Source organism: Hydra vulgaris, chromosome 05, assembly GCF_038396675.1.
Source record: "Hydra vulgaris chromosome 05, alternate assembly HydraT2T_AEP".
Taxonomy (NCBI): Eukaryota; Metazoa; Cnidaria; class Hydrozoa; order Anthoathecata; family Hydridae; genus Hydra; species Hydra vulgaris.
In genome coordinates, this window is record NC_088924.1 from 32,740,999 (window position 1) to 32,762,756 (window position 21,758).

General features: G+C 27.5%; 2 protein-coding genes across 6 annotated transcripts; one reads left to right on the forward strand and one right to left on the reverse strand.

The window, feature by feature from the left end:
* The first annotated feature begins 5,114 nt into the window (after positions 1-5,114).
* On the forward strand, positions 5,115-20,335 carry LOC105843206 (zinc finger protein 595). Of its 2 annotated transcripts, none has more exons than XR_010638645.1 (5): positions 5,115-5,240; positions 5,599-5,825; positions 14,461-14,595; positions 19,778-19,945; positions 20,019-20,335. XR_010638645.1 is itself a non-coding variant. In XM_065797940.1 (5 exons), exons 1-5 carry the CDS (start codon positions 5,144-5,146, stop codon positions 20,138-20,140), a joined length of 660 nt encoding a protein of 219 aa, XP_065654012.1. In that variant the 5' UTR covers positions 5,121-5,143; the 3' UTR covers positions 20,141-20,335. The 2 variants fall into 2 exon arrangements, 1 of the variants encoding a protein (XP_065654012.1); XM_065797940.1 differs by having other exon boundaries at positions 5,121-5,240; positions 5,599-5,736.
* Positions 15,319-19,037, reverse strand: LOC136080791 (uncharacterized). Of its 4 annotated transcripts, none has more exons than XM_065797944.1 (8): positions 18,326-19,037; positions 17,677-17,823; positions 17,189-17,276; positions 16,986-17,097; positions 16,662-16,849; positions 16,428-16,571; positions 16,242-16,331; positions 15,319-15,770 (listed from the first exon to the last, which is right to left on the reverse strand). In XM_065797944.1, the coding sequence occupies exons 1-5, from the start codon at positions 18,373-18,375 to the stop codon at positions 16,839-16,841; spliced, it is 408 nt and encodes a 135-aa protein (XP_065654016.1). In that variant the 5' UTR covers positions 18,376-19,037; the 3' UTR covers positions 15,319-15,770; positions 16,242-16,331; positions 16,428-16,571; positions 16,662-16,838. The 4 variants fall into 4 exon arrangements, with proteins under 4 accessions (XP_065654016.1, XP_065654014.1, XP_065654015.1 ...); XM_065797942.1 differs by having other exon boundaries at positions 15,320-15,770; positions 16,406-16,571; XM_065797943.1 differs by having other exon boundaries at positions 15,322-15,770; positions 16,259-16,331.
* Positions 20,336-21,758: the final 1,423 nt, after the last annotated feature.

The following is a 21,758-nucleotide window of genomic DNA, read 5'->3' on the forward strand; positions in this document are numbered from 1 at the left end:
TGATTGTTGAGATTGTTCTCCAGAGTTTTTAAGAACTGCAATCACAGATGCTGTTTTCCAGATGGCAGAAAAACGATATTCGGTCCAGCATTTATTAAATAGTTTAGAAATAATTAGGGAGTGTTCTGGAGAACACTTAAGAATATGACAGGAATGTTATCTGAACCACAAGTCGTAGAAAATAGAGAAATGACTCTAGCAATCTTTGCCTTATTAGGATGTCTAACATTAAGTTAACCTTTTCAACTGGAATGACAGGAAAATTATCAGAGCCGGCTCGTAGCGTGTGCGAAGTGTGCAAAACACACAGACGCAGCATTAAAAAAGCGTATAACTATATAAATTCACGAACATTTTTATATTCCTTGTGTCCGTCACTCCTGGAATTTGGTTGTTGCAGATGCAGTCCAAGGATGTTTAGAAATTAAGAAATTTTTTTTCACAAATTCAAGCTATGTTTAATTTTTTCTCTGCGACTACAAAGTGTTGGCAAATTTTTGAATCAAAATGTTGCAAATTAACAGTAAAGTCATAAAGTATTAGCAGATCGGAAAGTCATGTGAATGCTGTTAATTGGGATTAAAAGAAATTGGGATTAAAAGAAATTTATTGTGCATTGAAAGAAGTTGGTAACGTTGAAAAAGTTTCTAGTACTAGATTAACTGCTGAATCACTTGCATCAAAATTAGATTTGAATTCATATGCGGTGTTGTGGTTTGGCACGATGTATTAACTGAAGTTAATTGTACTAGCAAACTCACAATCACAATCTCAAACTGTAGACGTGAAGACTGCTGCAAATGCATTAAAAAAAACTATCGATTTTTTTGTTACTAAACACACTAAAGATTCTTACAAAATATTTCAAAAGCCAAAGTTCTAGCTAATCATGCAAATGACAAATTCAGTTCTATTTCACACTACAGTTCTATTTCACATGAAAGAGCAAGAAAAAGAAAATTTCTTTTTTGATGATGAACCTTTTGAAAATGATGGTGATATACAACCAAACCAAAAATTCTAAAAGCAGCTTTTTGATGTTCTCTTTAAAATAGCTTTATTTAAATGATTCTCTTTTAAATAAAGAATCGATAAATGAACGATTTGAAAGTTTTTTAAGTACAATAGAACCGTTTGAGTTTCTGTATAATATCAAAGATATTGATAAAATAGGAGAAGAAGACATAATTAATGAATGCAGATTACTGGAAAAAGTATTGACTCTTGATGAATCAAAAGATGTGTATTCAGAGGATTTGTTTCTGGAACTTAATTTGTTATGTTGGGAAAAAATCACCGGAATCTTTGCTTAAATAGATCGGTGATAGTCAGCTTGAAGAACTGTTTCCTAATGTTTGTATTTCCTACGAATATTAATAACACTACCAGTAACAGTGAGTACAGGGGAACTTATTTTTTCCAAAATAATATTAATAAGAAACTATTTACGATCAACAATGGGCCAGAAACGTTTAAATAGTTTATCAATAATTATTATTAAAAACAAAATTGCTGAATCTGTTGATATTGATACTTTAACATTAAATTTTTCAAAATCTAAAGTTAAACGTGTTCCGTTTTCTAACTAAAAATATGTTTAAAATCAATAAAATTGCTAAGAAACACATTTTATTTATAGTATGTAATGTTTTATGATTTAGAAAAATGCATTTTTCGCGATCAAGCTAACGCTTGCGAGCTCCCTTGAAATTTAAATCTAAAGGCGCTTAATTTTTTTTTTTTTTTTTAATTTACAATGTTAGTTGTGTTACATAATTCATAAGCCGTAATACATAAACATAAGACGTAATACAATTACGCAAATAATACAATTCAGCGTACTAACAATATAAAGCTAGGTTTCCAAAAGAAGATCATAAGGATCTTATCATCGGAACCTTAAAAGTTAAGTTTGGTAATACTATTTTATTCTAAAGAAATGGACACGATATGAAATACAAAATTGATTGAAAACTTAGTTCAACAAAAAGGTTCATTTAAAAAACTATATTATTTCTTAATGTGTATTTATTTATTGGTTTTAAAAAAAAGGTCGTTAAAAAAAAATAAAGATAAATCGTTTTTCCATATAAAAGTAAAACATAAGACATTAAATACGTTCAGTTTATAAACATCAAGAACCTTCATATAATCAAAAAAATATTTTGAATGTGAAAAGCGATCCGCATAATTAACTACGTGGATTGCATGTTTCTGACCGCGATAAAGATGTTGTAATTTACTTTTATCCGTACTTCCCCAGGCGATGATTGCATACTTTATATAATTGTGTTTAAATGAATAATAGAGTTGGGATAGGTTTTTTTTGTTTAGAATATTTCGGGCTTTGTATAAAATGCCAATGTTTTTAGAAATTTTTGTGCTTATTTAAATTTATTCTCTCACACATAAAATATGTTTCATGAGCCGGCTCTGCTCATTAGATTAAAGAGTCGAATTGGAGGAAAAGTTCTTTGCAAATACTTTTGTCTTATCCATAGGATAAGTAATAAGTATAGACCCTTGAATTAAAAATGAAATATTTGACTTACTTTTGTTAATGACACTGTTAAAGATTTTTTAAAAGTCTCTAGAGACTAACTTCTTAGAAATTTATTAAACGGGGAATAATGTAGCTTTACATCAGACATCATCTTTTTACATTGATTTCTTTCAATGACAAAAAACCGTTTGTTCTCAAGAGAATTGCTTCTGTGAAGAAGATGAAAAAAATGATTACAATTCGGTATAGCAGCGGCACAAGAAGGTGAAAACTATGAAATAGATTGAGTCTTGATTTCAAACCGACGAGAAGGAAAAAAAGCTTTCATACCTGCCTGGATCCATGAGGTTAGGGAGGAGGTGCATTTATCAGCGGAAAGGCAATAGACATCAGCCCGATAAGTGTCGCGAAGAAAATCACAAAAAGTGTCTTTCAGCCTTATGGTAGTAATAAGTAGTGCGATGATAGAGTGTCTCTAAAGAAGAAGTGAGAGATAAAAACTTTATAGAAATCACTACATAGTCGGAACCACCTAAAAGAGAACAAGAAAAAACTGAACACAAGCTAGGATCAGAGACAAGATACAAATCAAAAAGTAAAGATAAGTGATTAGGTTTATCTGAAAAACAAATCACAAAGTTATGAGTAAGAGATTGAGAAATACAGAAGCTATGAGCTTTAGAGCCATCAGGGTCAGTGGTGTTAGAACCAAGTCATTTAGTGTGATGAGCATTAAAGTCCCCAATTACAACAATGTTGGCAGAGAAAAATAAAGAAAAAGGCTTGCTCAATTTGATCCAAAATTACATCTAAAAAAGTGCGAGTCTTAAGAAGAAGGAGAAAGATAAAGAAAAAAGAGAAAGATGATTGAGTAAAAAGATGCTCTGCGGAAGCGCACAAAAGGAATAGTCAGAGGATTCAAATCTGATTTTTCAATAAATAGGTGAATTGATGCGTAAGTTTTTGACAATAAAGTTTTTGCGAATCAAAGGATAATACCAATTAATACTGAGATCCAAAGAAGAAACAACCAAATTCAAATTAGTTTCCCAAAGAGCAAGTAATTCTGGTGAATTTTGCAAAAGGTTAGATTCAACTTATGGAAAGTTACTTTGATAACCATGCAACACAAGCAAAAATCTATGGGTAGAAAATCCAGCATTTATCCGCTTGGCAATGTAACACAGGTTTACATCTACACCAGTCTGAATGAAGAAGAAGTGTGATGCTGGTCAACAGAGTTAATCTGCTTACCTCTAAAGTCTTTGCCTAGGAGGTCGTCTACAAGACTGTAGCTGGTTGCATTTATTATCTGCCCATAATTTCATAGTTGCGTTTATTGAGACAGTAAAATATTAATATGCTAAAAAAATTAACTAAAAAGATTTTATGATTTGTGGACTTGCCTGCTCAAAAACCATTAAACCATAAAATGTGTCCCTCCCGTTTAAACGTTCAAAGAATTTAAATAAATTGGTTTTAATGACTCCTGTCATAATCTTTAGGAGTGGTTTTATAGAAATTTGATTACAATGTCTCAATAGATTAAATATTTTACATTTAACATGTTGAAAATTTCCTGTAAACTTTCAACAGGTTAAATGTTTATAAAGTAAATGGGCCTAACAAGTATAAATGGGCCTAACAAGTAACAAGTTAGTAAAAATACTAGCTACAAATCATTTAGAGATTTTGTAGCATAGCATTGAACAACACCTCATCACTGTCATCAAACACTCTTATAGTTGTAGAATCAGTTAGCTGCATTACAGTTTTGTACTAATTATTTTTATCGCTACTTGAAAATGTAAAGCAAATTAATACCACTTGGCTTGACCACTGCTTGATGCGCATAATCAAACCACAATCGATGGTTAATTAATGTCACACTTCATTAAAGATTTGTTTAGATCAAAGATTTTAAGATGGCAAATAAAAGCTAAATATAAGCAAGCAAAAAAAATATTTACATGAACAAACAAAATCAGTTAATATCTGCTTAAAGAAAATAGTGTCTGAAAATATCAGCTAATGTCAGCTTAAAAAAATAGTGTCTGAAAATAGTCTATAAAAGTGTTGCAATAAACGCAAATATCATTACTAAAAATAACAAAACAAGATAAAAGAACAATGAACAAAAATACAAAAAAGTTTTTATACCTTTTTATCTATATTTGAAAAACGGATTAATGCGGACGTCAAAGATAAACTTTTTTTTTTTAAATGTAAATTAATTTAGTTCTTACATATAATTCATACATATAATAAAAACTGCATTTAAAACCAATTTTTTATGACTATATAATCTAAAAATTCACAATATAGGACATATATATTTATATATAATATTATTATTTATATTTATATATATAATAATAATAATAATCATAATAATCATAATGTTAATAATAATGTTATGTATATAATATAATAATGATAATAATAATAGTAAAAATGCTTTAATAATAAGTACTGTTTAAATCTTTTTTGCTATGCTCTTAAACTATAAAAATTTTAAAAAATAGTTTAAATGATTATTTATAATCATTTTTTTTCATTTTCCTTTTTCTTTTCTTTTAATTTACTATATATTATTGTATTTAATTCTTCATTTTTAGCGAGATCTCCATTAAAAGTGTAATGTCAACTTTAGGCAAAAGCTTGTTAAATTACCACGTTCCTGTTATCCGGTCAACTTCTGAAGCATTGAGTACAAGTGAACAAAAAAACTTTAAACGTGAGGTCTTTTACTTTTTTTCAATTTGTTAAAAATTTAAAGGAAGGGTGTGTTGTTTATGACGTTTGTTGACATGGAAATATATTATGGTTTAGTTATTTAAAATGTTTGAAAACAATTTTACTTTATTTTTTAGACAAATTTAGAAATTATAATATATATGTATATATTCTTGATTTAAATAATAGATATGAATAATGATTGCCGATAGGCATAAAACTTTAAGTTTCATCACAATATTATATATATATATATATATATATATATATATATATATATATATATATATATATATATATATATATATATATAAAATAATACGATAAAAACTTGCAAACAGATTTTTTTTTTTTTCCAGAACGACCATACGGAGGGCGCCCTTTGCGATTTGAATGTGAAAAATGTAAACAACGTTTTCACGCTCCAAGTCATTTGAATAGACATCTGCTAAGCCATGGTACTGAAAGACCTTTTCAATGTGACGTTTGCAAGAAAGGTACTTTGAACATTTCTTCTTCAAAGTTTTATGAAATCTAGGACTTCTTCTGGAATAGGTAATCAACTCACAACAAGAAGAAAAAAAAGGTTAACAACTTTTATTTATTACAGATATTTTCCAAATATGAAAAATCCTTTTGCTAAATTCAGTTATATCTGTTTGTAGCCTGAATTCATTGACTACGTGTGTTTAAAAATTACAGTTGTAATATTTTTAATAATCATTTTATTTCTACAAATCAATAATCAAATGAGATATAGGTCAAATCACAAATTATAAATCACAAATCACTAATCAATTATCAAATAAGCAAAACAAAACAAAAAAGAAATAGGTGGAGCACAGTTTAGTAGCCTAAGTATTGATTCTAAATTAACTCGAAAAAACTCCACTCACATCTTAAGTATTAATGGGGTAAATCTAAAAGTTTTTTAATAATAACCTGTTTCTGAGGCGAAATGTGGCGCATAGTTCAAGCATGAAGAAATTTCGGCCAGCAATAGCAATTTTGATTAGAAGTTTACTTTTAATTCAAAATGGCCGCCAAAAATTGGTGAAAAATAACTCTACCCCCCCCCCCCCACACACACACACACATACACACACAAAAAATATATGCATGTAATACATAGTTTCATATATTTTCGTGGGTGTTGGATCAAAATATTACAAAATTTTGTGCGCTTAAGGTCGGAAACATTTGTTAACTGTTGATATTGTAAATATGGTAGGTAACATCTATAAATACTTTCAAATATAGATGTGCATCTTCACAGGTATACGTACCTGACATACTAAAGAACCTCTGTATGACCACAAGCACGTTCAATTTAAATAAATAATCACCTACGTGACCAAATCAAGTGCCTTCGTGATACGAAGCACGTTAATTTTAGTTTTAAAAGTCCATTATTTTAGCGTTGATTGTTTGTTTGAGGTATCGACGCACTTAGATTCACTATGTTGAAGAACACTGATTATTCAGTAAAAACGAGTAGTGAAACCCTAGTACGCGTAATCGAGGGGTAATTTACCGAGATGAAGCAATGTTTATCAGTAAATTCAAATTGCAAAGTGGAACCTATGTAATAAGACGGACGTTACACCTGTGTTCAGTGAGGCCTAATCGGATGATGCTTATATAATGGCGCAAGCAAAATAGTGGCACAAGAGTTATTCGACAACTGGATATCAAATCCGCTGGGTCAACAATCATAACCAAGAAGCTCAAAGACATAAAAAAGACCAAATTTTCACAATTTTGATTAAACAACATAAAAATAATAGTTACAAGAAAACGAATCCATACAGAAAGCTCATGATTTTAAAAAACGTATGACAAATTGAGTTTACGACATCAGAACAACTAATATGGCATATCAACGTAAACAATCATTCGGCGTTAAAATGACAGCTAAAGACGAAGCATTCCATTATGATTATTGCTACGGTTTTTATACAACAATTAGCACAGCGATCTTTATATATACGCTGTCGTAATATCTGTGGATCTGCAAATTACCAAATAGTAAAACAACCTCATATAGTTTATTTAAAATGTTATACACTTTATTTTGTAAAAAAAAAAAAAAAAATTGCGCTTTATTCAGTCATAACGTTGTTCTTTCGTTTTCAAAAAAAATATTGATGTTTTAACCAAGCCCAGCAAATAAAATTTTAAGATTATTGACGTCGAGAACTTTTAAATGTGTATACGCAAAGAATCGAAAAAGTTTCAATTTTTATTTGGAAATTAGGAAAACAAGACCTATTTATTTAGACGAATATAAAGCCTTCAAATTTATTTTTATGTAGAATTTACTATTCAAAAATTTAGTATTTTTTCTGAATAAATTCGGTTTTTTTGCCAAAAGTTTTGTTTCCGGTTCTGCAAAATTGTTTAACTTTGATGAAAAAATTTGTTTAAAAAGCGATAGAAGAAACTCGTTTGAATAAATAACAAGATAAAGTAAATTTCTCACTTTTTTGTTGAGCTTCTTTTTGTTTTACAATTTTTAGATGTATTTTGAGTTTTTTTTTAATTTTTTTATTTATAAAGTAAATTACTGATATCGCTAGAAAATAAAGAAAAATCTAAACTGCTTACTGCGCAGCAGGTAATATTTAGGAACGCAGTAAAAAGTATACTAGTCATATATATTACAATGACTTACAATTTAATTATTAATACAATGAGCAACAATAAAAAATAATAATTTCTTTGATGCAATTTAAACTCGTATTCTTATTAAGAGACCTAAGATTCGGACTAGTTTAAAGCTTCCCACTAGGCATTTGGCCCAGATAAAACGTCTTTTGAACGTTCAAATGACAAAAAACGGATGTGTCTTTTTTGTCTGTAGGAAATGCCATCCTCTATATAAATTATGTTTCATAAAAAACTTCATGAAAGCTATATTTTTAGTAATAAAGCTAAATAATTGAATAAAAAAAGTTTCAAAGCACTAGTAAAATCAGAACACAATGTTACTGGTTTTAGGCAACATATACAAGAAATGATTTGGTAATAAGATTATTACAACCTATTTTAAAAGCACTTATTTTAATATTATTTATTTTAAAATGACATCGGATTTATTACTTTTGAAAGAAGTATTTTATTTTATTAATTAAAACAAATTATAATTTAAAAAAAAGTTTTCTGGCGCCCAGTATTGAGAAATACGAATAACATTACGTTATTCGTATTTCTCATTTTGAGTTCAAATATGCTACTCATTTTCCCCCATCACGTCAAGTTGTAAAGATATTTACATCACGTCAAGTTGTAAAGATATTTACTTTCAAATCTTTAGCATTTGGATTTTATTCGTCAGAAAAAGTTTTTTTTTGTTGATCTGTGTTATTACATATATATATTGACACCACAATCTACATAAATTGACTGGCTTGATTGACCAATAGAGAGTTGCAATAAAATATACAGCTACTATAAAAAAGTTAAAATATCCTTTTAAAAACAATCGTCTTCTGGTTGTCTTAATGGCATATACAGTACTGTGAATATGTTTTAGACCACTTGTATAATTAGACATATTTACAATTTTTTAGATAAATTAAATGTTTGTTTTTATTTTTAAATGTTTAGCTTGCATTTTTAGATTAATTAAATGGGTAAAATATGTTTAATAGAAAGACAAAATGTTATTGTGCTTCATGAAGAAGGTTATTCGCAGCGCCAAATTTCGTCCAAAACAGGATATTCGAAGACTGCTGTTGCAGAAGTCATTAAAAAATTTAGAGAAACTGGCTCCCTTGAAGATAGAAAAAAAAGTGGTAGACCTCCTAAGCTACTCAAATCGGGGTTAATAGAGTGTGTTGCAATTCGAAAACCATTATTACGGCGTAGTAATAAAGAAAAACGACTTAAATAACGATAAATAAAAATATATAAACGACTTAAACACAAAAATTGGGCCCATGAAATGTTTAATCGGGTTCTGTACACCAATGAGTCCAAATTCGAAATTTTTGGAACAAAAAGACGCTAATATAAACCCTACTATTAAACACGGAGGAGGCTTTATACAAATTTGGGGCTGTTTATCTTTATCTGGAGTAGGTGATTTGATCAAAATAGAGGGGCGACTCACCGGAGAACGTTGTGTGGATATCCTAAGGCACCATGCTGTATCTTCCGGAATGAAACTAATAGGTCATAATTTTATTCTGCAGTAGGACATTGACCCAAAACATTGTTTCCCGAGTGGCAAAAAATTATTTAAATGAAATGGCAGAGGAAGGAGTACTATAATTAATGACATGGCCTCCCCAGAGTCCAGATTTAAATATAATTGAGCATATTTGGGATTACCTGGACAGAAAGAAGGTCAAACATGCTCTTCAAAATGCTGAAGAATGTTTTGAAGTACTTCAAAGAGAATGGCACAACATACCCCAGGATTTTATAACTAAATTGCATGAATGTATTCCCCGGCGAATATCGGCTGTGATTAAGGCAAAAGGAGGACATAGTAGGAATTAGGAGTTTTTTATGAAGTTTGACATTAAAAAGTTTGTAATTGTTCCATATTTTGTGTGAGATACTTGTGTTTTAATAAATTTATAATATAGAACTACAAAATTAAATATAAGAGAAGAATTCTCCAGGATTTTTTGAAAAAATGCAAGTGGACTAAAACATATTCACAGTAATGTATATATATATATATATATATATTATTGGGTGCAAAAAATTTTTTATTGTTTGATCATTTCATCTTTCACTGTAGTATTTTAAGGATTCACACATACGTGTTAGAGATGTTACGATTTATGTGTTTTCGCAACAAATTTAAACCAAAAACTTAGTACTACATTTTGCAACAACTTTAAAAATTTATTCTTACATTAAATAGGCAGCAAATAATAGTTTGCATAATAAGCCAATTTTTCCAAAGTCCACTTTTTTCTTGTAAAATTTTTTTTTTGTAAAAAATAAATTTTCTCAATATCTTTTATTATTTTAGTAAACACAATTTTTTTTACCCATAATTAATACTATGAGCGTACAAGCCCCGAGAAAATTTAGCCAACTTACCCCAAAATACCGTTATTTCAATAAAAGCCTAAATATAGACATATAAAATTCCTTTTTGCAAATCCTGTATCTACATTTATTAATTCAATTCTGATCTGGAAATTTATTATTATTCGTTCAAAAAGCAAAACATAAAAAATATCAACAAACTAACTTTAAATATTGTTTACGAATTTTTTAAACTTTCATCTTTAATTTGCATTGCATCAATTGCATATGACGTTTTGAAACAATGTCGTTTGATAATTTTAGTTAAAAATGGAATGTGATTGGTTAACTTTAAATTATGATAATTACGCGGTGTTTAATAAAAAATTATGTTACTACTTAGACTGTTCCTTGAGAAATGACGTATTTTAATTTCGTTTCCCTCCATTCTGTTAGAGGGAGAACTTTATATCTTTTATACCTCCATAATTTTATATATATATATATATATATATATATATATATATATATATATATATATATATATATATATATATATATATACATATTGTAATTACCCAAGTTGTTTACCCTTATTTTTTTTTCTGTGGCCCCGAAAAGGTAATAAGAAAAATATTTTTATAATAAATGCAAATTGAAAAAGCTTCCTAAATTTATACTCTTCAAAACCTCTCTTTAAATATCAACAAAAAATGTTCCTATAAACCTAGTATTGGTATTTATATATACGAGACCGAGTTAACTAGCCCCGGTCTCCTATATATAAATAAAATAATACTATTTTTATCTGAACCAATTGAAATATAAGAAACCACAAAGTATTAAAGCAAGCATTTTGGAATATCGTGTTTACAACTTTAATTTTATTTCCAATGTCTGTTGGGATTGATGTTCTATTTTTATGCAAAGCAGCTAAAAAATATACACCAGATTGTAAATACTAAAACATAAACGTTATTATAATGTTCATATACATTGCACTTTAACATTAACAATTTCAGGGATTTTTGTGAATGTTTACATTTTTTTATTTTTGGCTACATTGAAAAGATTTCTATAAAACCACAGCAAAAAATGAGCTTTTGAACACAAGTAATAAGTATTTGCCTGTGTTGATTATTTATTTCTAGTATACTTTTTTTTAATTTACGCTCGGCTATTTTTCTCAAGCTGATACAAGCACCTTTGAAAATCAGTTTAGGTCAATTTTGCAAGAGATAAATATTAATATCAATTTTGTCAACTATTTTTTCCTCATTTCTAGTTTATTTTTTCCGGATGTTAAAAATACGGAATGAAAAATCTCATAAAATAAGACCGTTCAATAAAACACAGACAATCTTAGAAAATTTGCTAATAAGTCAAGCGGAAGGTAAGAGCTTCTTACAATTAACAAAAAAAACCCCTGTGATTTCAATAACTGTCGATATTTTAGACTCACTCAACAAGAAACAGCAGATCAATCAATTTTCGTAATTGCGTTTGAAAAAAGCGCCTAAAATCAAACAGCGGAAACAAATTTTAGAAAATATACACTAAGACGTTCCATTCGCAATGAAATAAAACCAGAAAATAATCTTTCGAACAGCGTCGATAGACTACTCAATTCAGTTCTGTGATATGCGATGAGATGTTTATTCATGTGAATGATGATAATGCTAATTAAAGCAGTCAGATTTTATGAAATTCAAATAACTTGAAAACTTCTTTGTTGATTTGTGAGTCGGGCTATAATTTTTCCATCGCTTATTGAAAATTAATTAAAAATTTTTATTTGATTTTGATTAAAACAAAGCTTCCGCTTTTTATGATTCTTTTTTATATTTTTATAATTTATTTCAAATATATACAGTTATATATAATCAAATGTCTTTGACAATATGTTTTGTTACGGTTTCCATCACAATAAATATCTTCATAATCACATTTTAAAAATATGCTTAGTAGCTATTGTGCATCGCAACTATGTTATTATGGGTGTTTGTACTTCTCAGCTTATCTAACTGCCTTTACCCCCTACTAGTTGCTACCGTTTTGCCCCTCCACCACCATTTTTGTATTTAACAATACTTTTTTATTATGCGATGCGAATTATAAAAATGATTTTATTCGGGACTATTTAAAAATTTTCTAAGCGCCCATATAGCAAATTAAGCTTACATATTTTACAAATATCAACTTAATATAACTTCTTGAACTTGGTTTTCATCATTGTTTAATTTACTAAAATTTGTTCTTTTTCATTCAATAATTTACCGGTTTAGATTTTAATTTTCATACTACCTAATATCAATAATAACTAATTATAATAACTAAATAAAATAATAATAACTCGATAAAATAGTAATAACTAGGTGTTACATACTTAACTTAATTATAAAGTACCGTGAACCAAGTAAAAATTTAACCGTTATAAAACTGAACTCTATTTAGAAAAAAACTGTTGACTTCATTGCTATAGTTTTTTATTATGTGATATTTTCTGGTCTCCTGGAATAGCTTAACATCAGATCTATGCTAATCAATAAATACCTGGGTTTTCTAATTTTACTTTGGCATTAACATACTTTCAAAGCCGACTGCAAACGATCTATTTCGAGTGTCTTCTTGAGTGCGTACTTTCAAAACCTGCTGCGAATGATTCGAGTGCCTTCAACACTACATAATATTTTATTCTTTTGAGATTGAGATTAACACATAAGAACTAGATTTTCTTTTGAGATTGAGATTAACACATAAGAACTAGATTTTCTTTTGAGATTGTTGCTTGATTAACACATAAGAACTAGATTTTCTTTTGAGATTGTTACTAGATTAACACATAAGAAAAATACTTTTACAATGCATTTATAATAACATCGTTTTACAGTATAAGGATTCCGATCCCCAAATATGACAACACATAAGTTTAAAAATTTCCGAATTTTTATGGTCAGAGGATTTTTTTTTTTTGTCAATAATTTGGTCTATATCTAAAAAAAACCTTGACCATCATGTAAAAACATTTCATTATTATGTCCAACATATCCTTTTTTACAAATTTGAAAAGAGTGTCTTTAAATAACTTTGTTATTACTATTAAAAATAATATTTGCAATAGTAATAACTAAATATATTTAGAACTTAAGAACTTTTATGATTTGTGAATCTAACTAGATCATTAAGAGATTTTCAAGTTGTAATTGTTTTTGAAACTGTAAATATTTAAATAAATATAATAAAATTTATAATATTATTAATAAATTGATAATAAAATAAACAAGTTGTTTCGATTAATACTGTTGTTATTGCATGTAATAGTTTTAACTTGTGAATAAAAATATAATACGAGATTTTTACAGGGAAGTTAAGAACAAATATTTCATATAAAACTATTAATTTTAAATAACAGCACTTTATAAAAAACCTAACCTCTGGATCTTTATATAAATGTATCGAGTAGATACAGGGCTAAGGACACTTCCTTAGGGAGTGTCTAACAACCCCCTCCCCCCCTCCTCCTTAGGAAAATTTCATTAAAAATTTAGTCAGCAAATTTGGACCATGTGGTTGGCAAATTAGGAACTTTAGTTGGCAGTCGGAAAATGTTAGCCAACGAGGACTTTTTTTCAGGCGTTATTTGGCAAAATTTTGTTTTGGCTATAGTCGGGAAAAAAAAGATAAATCAACCCTCCCCTTCCCTATAAAATCTCTTCGGGACGACCCTAGGTAGATTAGACTTTTATTTGCCATAAGATGGTCATAAGTTTGTTTCACTGTTTGATAAATTTGGATTTCTAAAGTTATATTTTCTCAATAAATTTATACTTTCTAAATTAAATTATAAAAAAATATTTCTTAGCTTGATTTTTCAATAAATTTCTTTCGTAATAAACTTTCGTAATAATTTTAACTAAATCACTGTTCTTTGGTAATTCTAGCTGATGTTTCTATAGTAACTTCAGCTAATATTAGCTAAAGTTACCAAAGAAACATTAGCTAAAGTTAAAGTTTTTTTTTGATTTAAAAAATTTCTGTAAATTTTAAAAAATTTTAAAAAAACACAAAGACATGCTCAATGCATTTAAAGCGATCTTCTTTTCAACGTCAATAGAAAGTTATAATCTTTTTGTTTATTGAAAACTTTTAAAAACTTACAGTAATTTTCAAAAACCAAACAAAAAAAAGTTTGAAATGGATTTGAAAATTTAATAAGATTCAAAAATTTTTAGGTTTCGTACAAAAATGGCATTTAGATCGTCACAGAACTGTTCATTTCGGTATAAAACCATTCACTTGTCCTGATTGTGAAAAATCATTCGGTAGCCAATTCCAATTAAAGGTGCATCAAAATTTTATTCATAGAGGTATAATTTTCTAAATACATAACAAAATAATTATTAGTTTATGAGTAATTGTACTTTGCTATTTCATATATATATTGTATTTATAGTTACGGGGGCGGAGCTAGAGCTTTTTAAATGAGAGGGTTAAGACCGGGGCGGCAAGCTGAATTATGAAAATCAAGATCACAAAAAATCATATGTTTTGAGTACAAAAATTTTTCAAAAATTAAATCATGCACTCTTACGAAAATCGGTTTTTCAAAAAACCAAATTTGGTTTTACGGCTTGTCCCAATAAACGAACCAAATTTGAATATCTAGAAAACCAATTTATTCTGGTTTTACAGAAAACCAAATTATTTTGGTTTTCTGAAAAACCAATTTGAATATCCAGATAATCAAACTAAGTTGGTTTTCTAGAAAACCGACGCTATTTCGTTTTCTGGATAATCAAAATTGGTTCGTTTATTGGGACAAGCCGTAAAACCAAAAATTGGTTTTTCGGCAATAACGATAAAAGTAATACTTTATGTCAAAATGCTTAACACGAAACACAATTTTCGCATTTATGATTATTTTACAAAACTTAACTTCATGAGTTATATTTTGCAGAATAGAAATATTCGGTCAGAGATTACAATTTAATACAAAAACTAAAGTTTATTAATTTATTACCATACTTATATATACTTTTGATACGTATTTATATACATTATAAAAATAAATGGTGTTATATATAAATCGTATTCTATATAGAAATATTTATGTACTATGGAACATATTAATATACTACTATATCATTTGAAAAAGAAAAAAATTCTCCATAAAAACAACTAAAAGTTTGCAAGCGAGTTCAAAAAATAAACTTGATTTAAAAAAAGGTTTTGAAACAAATTAATAACATAAGTATATTATTGAGTTTTATAATTTATTTTACAAGTTCATACAACTAGCAATGTTTTGAATGTTGCCAGGAAGTTTACTATTTCGTTCGAAAACGCTCTAGAAAAGACAAGGTTGGAGTTTCTTTGGATATGCGATATCAAAAATATAACATGAACAGATGACAAGACCCAAGCCACAAGTTATATCAGGAAAAGAATTGCTTACTGTCACCCCCGTCAACTACAAGACTTTTCGTGTTGAATTGATAGCATCTTACTCAATTTTCAGAGCTGGGGTAGGATAGATTGGATCCTAATAAAGAGAAGCATACTATTAACAAATATTAAAAATTGCATTAGTTCACTTTATTTAATAATAATAATAATATATATATATAATTAAATAAAGTTAACTAATGCAATTTTCAATATTTGTTAATATTATGCTCTCTCTCTCTCTCTCTCTCTCTCTCTCTATATATATATATATATATATATATATATATATATATATATATATATATATATATATATATATATATATATATATATATATATAGATATATGTGCAAATGATTAAAATAAAAAAATACAAATGTTAAAAATATTAAAATGTATATAAAATAAAAAAGTTGACTTTATTTGTTTGTGTTTTTAAATAATAAAAAGTGAACTGAATTTTTTATATCAATTTCTATTCAAATAAATGAATATTTATGTATGTAATATAAATGAATAAAATGATTTAGTTGATAATGATATACAATCATTTAAACAAATATACCGATCAACAAAACTAACATAGTGAATAAAATTGTTTCTTTGCCACAAAAAATGCTTGGAAGAATTAATACATGAAGGTTTTTCATTGTTGCTAAAAATAGGAAAATAAAATACAAAATTCGAGTAACAATTAAATAATTTTAATGTTAAATTAACAATTATTACCATCACTAATCTCATCCAGTACCTCATTGCACAATGTTTTCCATCTAGCTAACAAAGATTTTTTTAAATCTATCAATTTCTTTATTCCCTCCTTCATTCTAACCAATAATAACAAGCAGCTATTATCAATATCTTTATTTGTAATAGCTCTTGCTGCTGCAAAAAGCTAAAAATTATTGCACATATCATGAACATTGCGATTTTAAGACAACATTAACAGAGCAATATAGATATAATTAAATAATAAACCACTTACAACTTTTTCATAGTAAAGTGTGGGAATTTATTAAGGACATCCAAAGCTCTTTCACTTTGGCATGTATATTTTAATGCCTCAATTGACAAGACAATCTGGTGAGCCAAAAATTCTTTATCAGGTCACAGTTTTTGACACTCATCAACCATGCTTTTTATAACATCTTGAGTTATACCATCATCCACATTCTATAATATAATAATTAAAATATGGTAAGTAATTTTTTCATATAAACATGTATTATATATGCGGCGAAATCATGGCAGTGACATTTAGCTGAGTACAGATTAATAGACTCATTCAGCAAATCAGAGTTACACTTACGACCAGAATTAATTCTAGAGTACTTTATCTTAAACTGTGCAACTTGCTCATCATTTAGAAAAGGGCGTCTAGTTAGCTTAAATTTTGCCTTCAACAAATGCACAAGAAGTTCCTGACAATAGAATAAAAGAAAACTTTTTTAGCTATATAATTTTGTAACATCGTTGAAATTATTAGTTTTAATTATACAGTTAAATACTCACAGAGCCATTGCAGTGATGAGGTTTTAGAAAAGGATACCTTAGGAAAAGCTCATTTGCTATTTCATAGAAGTTACTTGTAATTTGAACTCTATAAAGCATTCACTTTGGTGAAAAGCAGTAAAATATTTCATTTAAATTTTTATTATTATTGAAGAGATAGTTATATGTTAAGAAATATAAAATAGCAACATTTTGCCAACTTTAATACTGATGATAAATAATGCTTACTTTCAAAATTTGAAAATTATACTATTCCGAGTTCGATCCCCACCACGTTCCTGGTAGTACCGCGCTCAACTTGTTTCTCCGCGCAGCGGCCTTGTTCGTCAAGGTTCTTGTTTCGGAGTTATAGAGTTGAGAGAGGGTTATAACCACAATTAAGTAGCCTCCTCATCTGTAGTGGCCTTCTGGGCCTTGGGGAGGTAAAATAACAAAAAAAAAAAAAAAAAAATTTTTAACACAATTTAAACAATAATCAAAATACTTACAACCCATACTGTTGCTTCATGACATCAAAAAGAAAATCCATAATGTGCTTCTTTAGTTTTGATCTTTTTGGAAGACTAAAGTTAATTTCTTTTCTTTCCACAGCAGCAAGGAGAAAAGGGGGCAATGTGAGTTTATCTGACAGAATACTAAAAATAAAGTTCAAGACATTAAATTGAAGACCTTAGTGCTAAAAGTCACACAAAAAAAGTTGAAAGAAGTCACACAAAATAAGTCAAACAAAAAATGTTCTTTTTTTTTTTTTAAATTGATAAAAATTTAATTAAATTATAATTCATTTATTAGTTATTTAAATGTTATATTTACTGATTTTTATTTATTGATTTTATTCATTAGTTTAAATTTTAAAAACAATAAGAGTATCCAAAAAAACGATTACAATGTTTTCTCTTAACTTTTTTTTCTGACTTAAGTACTTTTAGCACTAAAGCCTTCAATTATGCACAATCTTTTTATGTTACAGAGCCCTAATAGCGTAAAAGTATGTGTGCACACACAAAATCTTGGCTAAATATATTGTATCAATTTAATTATTTTTTCGTTTAATAATATAACATTTTAAATAAGATAACATTTAAGGGAAAAGAAACAAAGTTATAAATGTTTACAAATAAACAAAACATAACTTACTAAAGTTCAGAAATGGTTGGTACCTCATTAATGTCATAAGCAGGTGACATTGTAAAACTTACATTTCAAGAATTTAATGTAGATGATGAAGATCTTACACATATAACGTTCTTTGATGCTAATTCTTTCTTTAAAACAATTCTGTCTTTAATTGGAGGAAATAGTTCCTTTAACATGAAATAGTCTATACCGTTAATAACCAAACCATCAATATCTTCTCCGGTAGAACAATATTATAATTAAAAAAAAAATTAAAATTGAAATGAAACGTTTGAAAGATATGAATAAATGTTTAACATTACTAAGTATCATTTTTATATTTCTGCTATACTATTATATTTTTATCATAAAATAGATCGAGAAATAGTACAATGTGTTATATTGTACCACTTCTTGCATAAACCAATATATATTATATAAAAATCAGATAAAACACTTTTAATTGAAATCAGTAAAAATCTAAAAATAAAATTTTGTTGAGTTTTAATCAGGTAAACTAACAATTGAAATGCATACAAATTTAATATTATTTTAACTAAAAGTTGTTCATCAGACATTAAATATCCATCCAAGGGTTCATGCGAAATTATGTTAGTGTATTCTACAAACAGAGTGCTCAATGTTCTAAAAGAACAGAGTAATAATAAATTAAATTCTATAATTTATATAATATTCTATAATTTATATATATATATATATATATATATATATATATACACATATATATATATATATATATATATATATATATATATATATATATATATATATATATTCGGAATTACCCCACGAAGCGTTTCAGAATTATCGTAGGTAGTACTTAGGGTAAATCCAAGCACCAATAGTTTTATTTTTGCCCTAAATTTTTATTTTATAACAAGATTTATAAAAATTGCTTTCGAGAGTTTGTGACTGAATAGTTAAAATAATTGATAAGCAATAAAATATGATCAAATTTGTATAACAGGTGTCATTAAATTAAAAATACAATATTTAAAATAATTATAAAAGTAAATTATTTAAAAAAGTAAATCAAAATTGTTAATCAATTTATTTTAGCAGTAATAATATGTAATCTACAAATTAAATATTCTTATTACTATGAACCTAGAATTACATTTTAGTCTTTGTGGTAAGTTATCTTCAGATAAGGTGAAACCTTAAACTTGATCAAAACTCAAAAGATTTGAATAAAATCTGAATGTTTGACCTTTTTAAGTTCAAAACCCATTTTTTATAGTTTTTTTTACTTTTGTTGTTTCCATACTCTATTTACAATCATTTAAAACAATTCTATTTGACACAAGTATGAACATACAGAAATTTAATTTTTGCCCCATTTTTTTGCCTGGAAATTTAAAACTCTAAAAAATCTCTACCTCTACTATGATTTAATATTTGTTACATTTATTAACATGAGTATATTTGTTACATTTATTAACATGAGTATAGGCATAAAAGAACATGTGTGCAAGCTTTGTCAAAAGACATTTACATTAAGAAGCAATTTAAAGGTGCATATGCGCAAACATTCAGGAGAAAAACCTTATCAATGTCAAGTATGCAACATGCGTTTTACTCAAAGTGGACACCTACAGTCTCATTACAACAGGCACAAAGGTATTAACTTTGATTCAAATAAAGAGTTTCAGTCCCAATTTAAAGTTTTGAACTGATATTTACTTTATTTTAGCATTCAAAAAACCATCTACTTCTCAAGTATTTGAAGAAAATATTCATGTTTTACCAAGAAACATTCACGAAAATTTAACGAGAAACATCCACGAAGAAAAGCTTATGCAAGCGCAATTTTAAATTCTTAGGCATACGCAATTTTAAATCTAACTGTTATATTTAATTATAAGTGGTATCCTTGCATAAAATTGTATATTTATAAATTTAAAATATATTTAAAGCGTAAATTATTACAAATTTATTAACTTACTAAATTATAATTATTAATTTGTTGAACAACAGTTTGCTAATATATGAATAATTTTAACAAAAATGTATTATATAGTTATGAGTGTTTGTTTAAAACATGTCAAAACATTTTTCTTATAAATTTAAAAAAAAAAAAAAAACTCTGTTAGTGTTCTTAACAATTAGATAAACAAAAGGCCTTAAAGTCTCTCCTTTCTTAAAGTCTCTCCTTTTTATTGTACACAGTCTATTGTATTCATCTATTGTATACAGTAAATGTATATAGTAAACCAGGAAGATAGTTATGCTGAGTTATGTAATCTGATGCACGTATTAATATATTCAAGTATATTCAAGACTTTGAGTTTGTGTTCATTTTTAAAAATAATACAGATTTCCATTCTCCCTCTAAAATAGTTTTTTTTAACTTTATATCTCCTCTCAAGTAGTTTTACCAAATTTCATTGACCTCTTTACTTGGTTGATTACAGTTTTTATCTTACTATCTCTTAAATTTTTTTTTGGTGGACCATTAATTTTTTCAAGCTTGCTGATACATCGTTAAAAATTTTAGTCACTTGATGTTAAGTTTGTTATCTGTAGGAGTTTTGTCGAGTGAATGCCTTTCAGGATTGTCTCAAATTTTTTATTTTCCTTTTTTAGTTTTTATTGTTGTCATATTTTCATTAAGATAAGAAGTGTTGTTTAAAACTTAAACAACAAAATAACTTTAAAAAAATAGACTTGTCAAAGGAGTTCTTTTATAAATATTAAAATACAAATACACTGAAACATAAACAAGAAATTGTTACAAACGGCTAATAGCAAAATTAAAGGTTTACTTAGCTGTTGTTTAAGAGTTGACATCAATATGGCATTTATATTAAACACGTTTTTATTATATGTTTTAAACGAGAAAAGTTTATTATTTATAGGTATATATACATTATTCAATCCAATGAAAACGTAGTTCGTTTAAATAATAAGTTCGGTTCAATCAGCGTAGCATTGCCGCTATCAAAAACAGTGATGACTCGCTAAAAATTCTTTTTTATATATAAACACTTTTAATCATATTTATTTTCTTCAAGCAAACAAAGTTTACTAGAAACAAAGTTTACTAACTGGACAATTTAATGATACGATATTTCTAGCAGATATGTATTGTAAAGTTGCTGCAAGTATGTTTCCGATGACGGTAAAAAGTTTACTACAATGCCTAACTTCCATAATCTTTAAACTAAATTTAAACCTTACATTGTCACCACTTTGCTCATTTTTATTACATACCTTTTTTTTTATATAATTTTTATTTTAGGTGACCCAAGAAGACCTTGTGACGGACTTGTCACAGAGCACCGCGGAAGAGCATTTAACTAGGAAGTTCACGCATCCTTCCTTACCAATGACGCTAAGTATACTCAGAACTCGTTTCGAACCCTGAATCTTTTGTGCTCTAACCACGGCCGCTTTAAAATTATGTCAGATAAAAAAACACTTCAAACAAGTA

Excerpts from the sequence above, each read along its gene's own strand:
- LOC136080791 (XM_065797944.1), bottom strand. The coding sequence starts at position 18,375 with ATGTCACCTGCTTATGACATTAATGAGGTACCAACCATTTCTGAACTT. Across the intron at positions 17,277-17,676 it reads ATGAAGCAACAGTATGGGTT|AGTTCAAATTACAAGTAACT; the intron begins GTAAGTATTTTG and ends AATGCTTTATAG. Across the intron at positions 17,098-17,188 it reads CTCATCACTGCAATGGCTCT|GAACTTCTTGTGCATTTGTT; the intron begins GTGAGTATTTAA and ends TTCTATTGTCAG.
- LOC105843206 (XM_065797940.1), top strand. The coding sequence starts at position 5,144 with ATGTCAACTTTAGGCAAAAGCTTGTTAAATTACCACGTTCCTGTTATC. Across the intron at positions 5,737-14,460 it reads ATGTGACGTTTGCAAGAAAG|GTTTCGTACAAAAATGGCAT; the intron begins GTACTTTGAACA and ends AAAAATTTTTAG. Across the intron at positions 19,946-20,018 it reads TCATTACAACAGGCACAAAG|CATTCAAAAAACCATCTACT; the intron begins GTATTAACTTTG and ends ACTTTATTTTAG.